At 52.7% G+C, this 2056-nt stretch overlaps 1 protein-coding gene across 1 annotated transcript; it reads left to right on the top strand.

The window, feature by feature from the left end:
* The first annotated feature begins 228 nt into the window (after window positions 1-228).
* Window positions 229-1544, top strand: LOC114174462 (putative glycine-rich cell wall structural protein 1). Its single transcript, XM_028059302.1, has 3 exons — window positions 229-519; window positions 1046-1148; window positions 1225-1544. The coding sequence occupies exons 1-3, from the start codon at window positions 229-231 to the stop codon at window positions 1542-1544; spliced, it is 714 nt and encodes a 237-aa protein (XP_027915103.1).
* The last annotated feature ends 512 nt before the right edge of the window (window positions 1545-2056 follow it).

The following is a 2056-nucleotide window of genomic DNA, read 5'->3' as shown; positions in this document are numbered from 1 at the left end:
GTGCTGATGGTTGTGGTGGTGGTAGTGGTGATGATGGTGAGTGTGATGGTGGTGGTGGTGGTGGTGGTGGTTGTGGTGGTGGTGGTGGTGGTGGTTGTGACGGTGGCCTTTGTGGAAGTGGTGGTGGTGGTGGTGGTTTTTATTTTTGTGGTGGTTAGTGTGGTGGTGGTCTTGGTGGTAGTGGTGGTTATGGTAATGGTGGTGATAGTGGTGGTGGTGGTGATTGTGATGGTGGTGGTGATTCTGCTGGTATTGAGGGTGGTCGTGGATGTGGTGGTGGTGGTTGTGGGTTGTGGTAGTAGTGCTAATGGTAGTGGTAGTGATGGTGGTACTAGTGGGGTGGTGGGGGTGGAGTTAATGGTTGTTGTGATGGTGGTGGTGGTGGAAGTGGTGGTGGTGGTTGTGGTCGTCGCGGTTGTGATGATGGTCGTGGTGGCGGTGGTGGTGGTGGTTGAGGTGGTGATTGTGGTGGTGATTGTGGTGGTGGTGGTGGTGGTTGTGGTGGTTGTTCCACTTGTGGTGTGGTTGTGGTGGTTAGTGTGGTGGTGGTGTTGGTGGTGCTGGTGGTTATGGTGGTGGTGGTGGAAGTGGTGATGATAGTGGTTCTAGTGGTGGATGTGGTTGTGGTGATAATGGTGGTGATTGTTGTGGTGTTGGGGTTAGCTGTGGTGGTGGTAGTTGGGGTGGTGGTTGTTGTGGTTGTGGTGGTCGTGGTCATGATGGTTGTGGTGGTTGGGGCTGTGGTTGTGGTGGTTGTGACGGTGGCCTTGGTGGAAGTGGTGGTGGTGGCCGTGGTGGTGGTCGTGGTCATGGCCATGGTGGTGGTGCTGGTGGTTGTGGTGGTGGCGGTGGTGATTGTGGTGAGTGTGATGGTTGTGGTGGTGGTGGTGGTTGTGGTGGTGGTGTTGGTTGTGATATTGGTGGTGGTTGTGATGGTTTTGGTTGTGGTGATGGTGGCCTTGGTGGAAGTGGGGGTGGTGGCCATGGTGGTGGTGGTGGTGATTGTCGTTGTGGTGGTTGTGGTTTTTGCAGTTGTGGCTGTTAGTGTGGTGGTGGTCTTCGTGCGGGTGGTGGTTATGGTGGTGGTGGTGGTGGTGGTGGTGGTGGCGGTGGTAGTGGTGGAGGTGGTGCCGTTGTTGGTGGTTATGGTAGTGGTGGTGGTCGTGGTGGTGTTCGTGGTGGTGGTGGTGATTGTTGTAGTGTTGGTGATGATGGTGATGGTAGGGGTGGCCGTGGTTGCGGTGGAGGTGGTGGTGGGGGTGGTGGTCGTGGGTGTAGCAGTGGTGGTGGTGGGTTGTGGTAGCGGTGGTGATGGTGGTGGTGGCAGTGGCCGTGCAGGGGGTGGTCGTGGTGGCCGTGGTGGTTGTAATTATGGTAGTGTTAGTGGTTGTGGTGGTGGTAGTCGTGGAGGCGGTGGGTCTTGTTGTGCTGGTGGGTGTCATGGTCGTGGGGGTGGTGGTGGTAGCTGCTATGGGGGTGGCCGTGGTGGTGGTGGTGGTAGCTGTTGTGGGGGTGGCCATGGTGGTGGTGGTGGTGGATTATAGTTGGTCTCGTAAGAAGAAGTTTATGGTAAAAGATTTAGGGTTTATGATTTAGGGTTTATCGTTCATGGTTCAAGATTCAGGATTGAGGGTTTAGGATTTAGGGTTTAGGGTTTAGAGTTTAGGATTCAGGGTTTAGGGTTTATGGCTTCAGGTTTCAGGTTTCCGGTTTAGGGTTTACGGTTAGGGTTTAGTGTTTAGTGTTAATTATTTAGGTTTTAGGGTTTAGCGTTTACGGTTTAATGTTTAGAATTTTGGTTTTAGGGTTTAAGGTTTAATTTTTAGACTTTAGGGTTTAAGGTTTATGGTCAGTGCTTAAGATCTAGGGTGTATGGTTTGTTGTTGAGGGTGGTGGTGGTGGTGGTGGTGGTAGTGGTGGTCGTGAAGGCGGTGGTGTCGTGGTGGTGGTTGTGGTAGTGGTGGTGATGGTGGTGGTGGTGGTTGTCGTAGTGTATGCTTAAGGTTTACTGTTTAGTGTTTATGGTTAAAGGTTTACAGTTTACGGTTTAAGGTTT

This window comes from Vigna unguiculata, chromosome 2 (genome assembly GCF_004118075.2).
Source record: "Vigna unguiculata cultivar IT97K-499-35 chromosome 2, ASM411807v1, whole genome shotgun sequence".
Lineage (NCBI taxonomy): Eukaryota > Viridiplantae > Streptophyta > Magnoliopsida > Fabales > Fabaceae > Vigna > Vigna unguiculata.
Note: the sequence above shows the minus strand (reverse complement) of the source record. Positions and strands in the feature narration are given on the sequence as shown.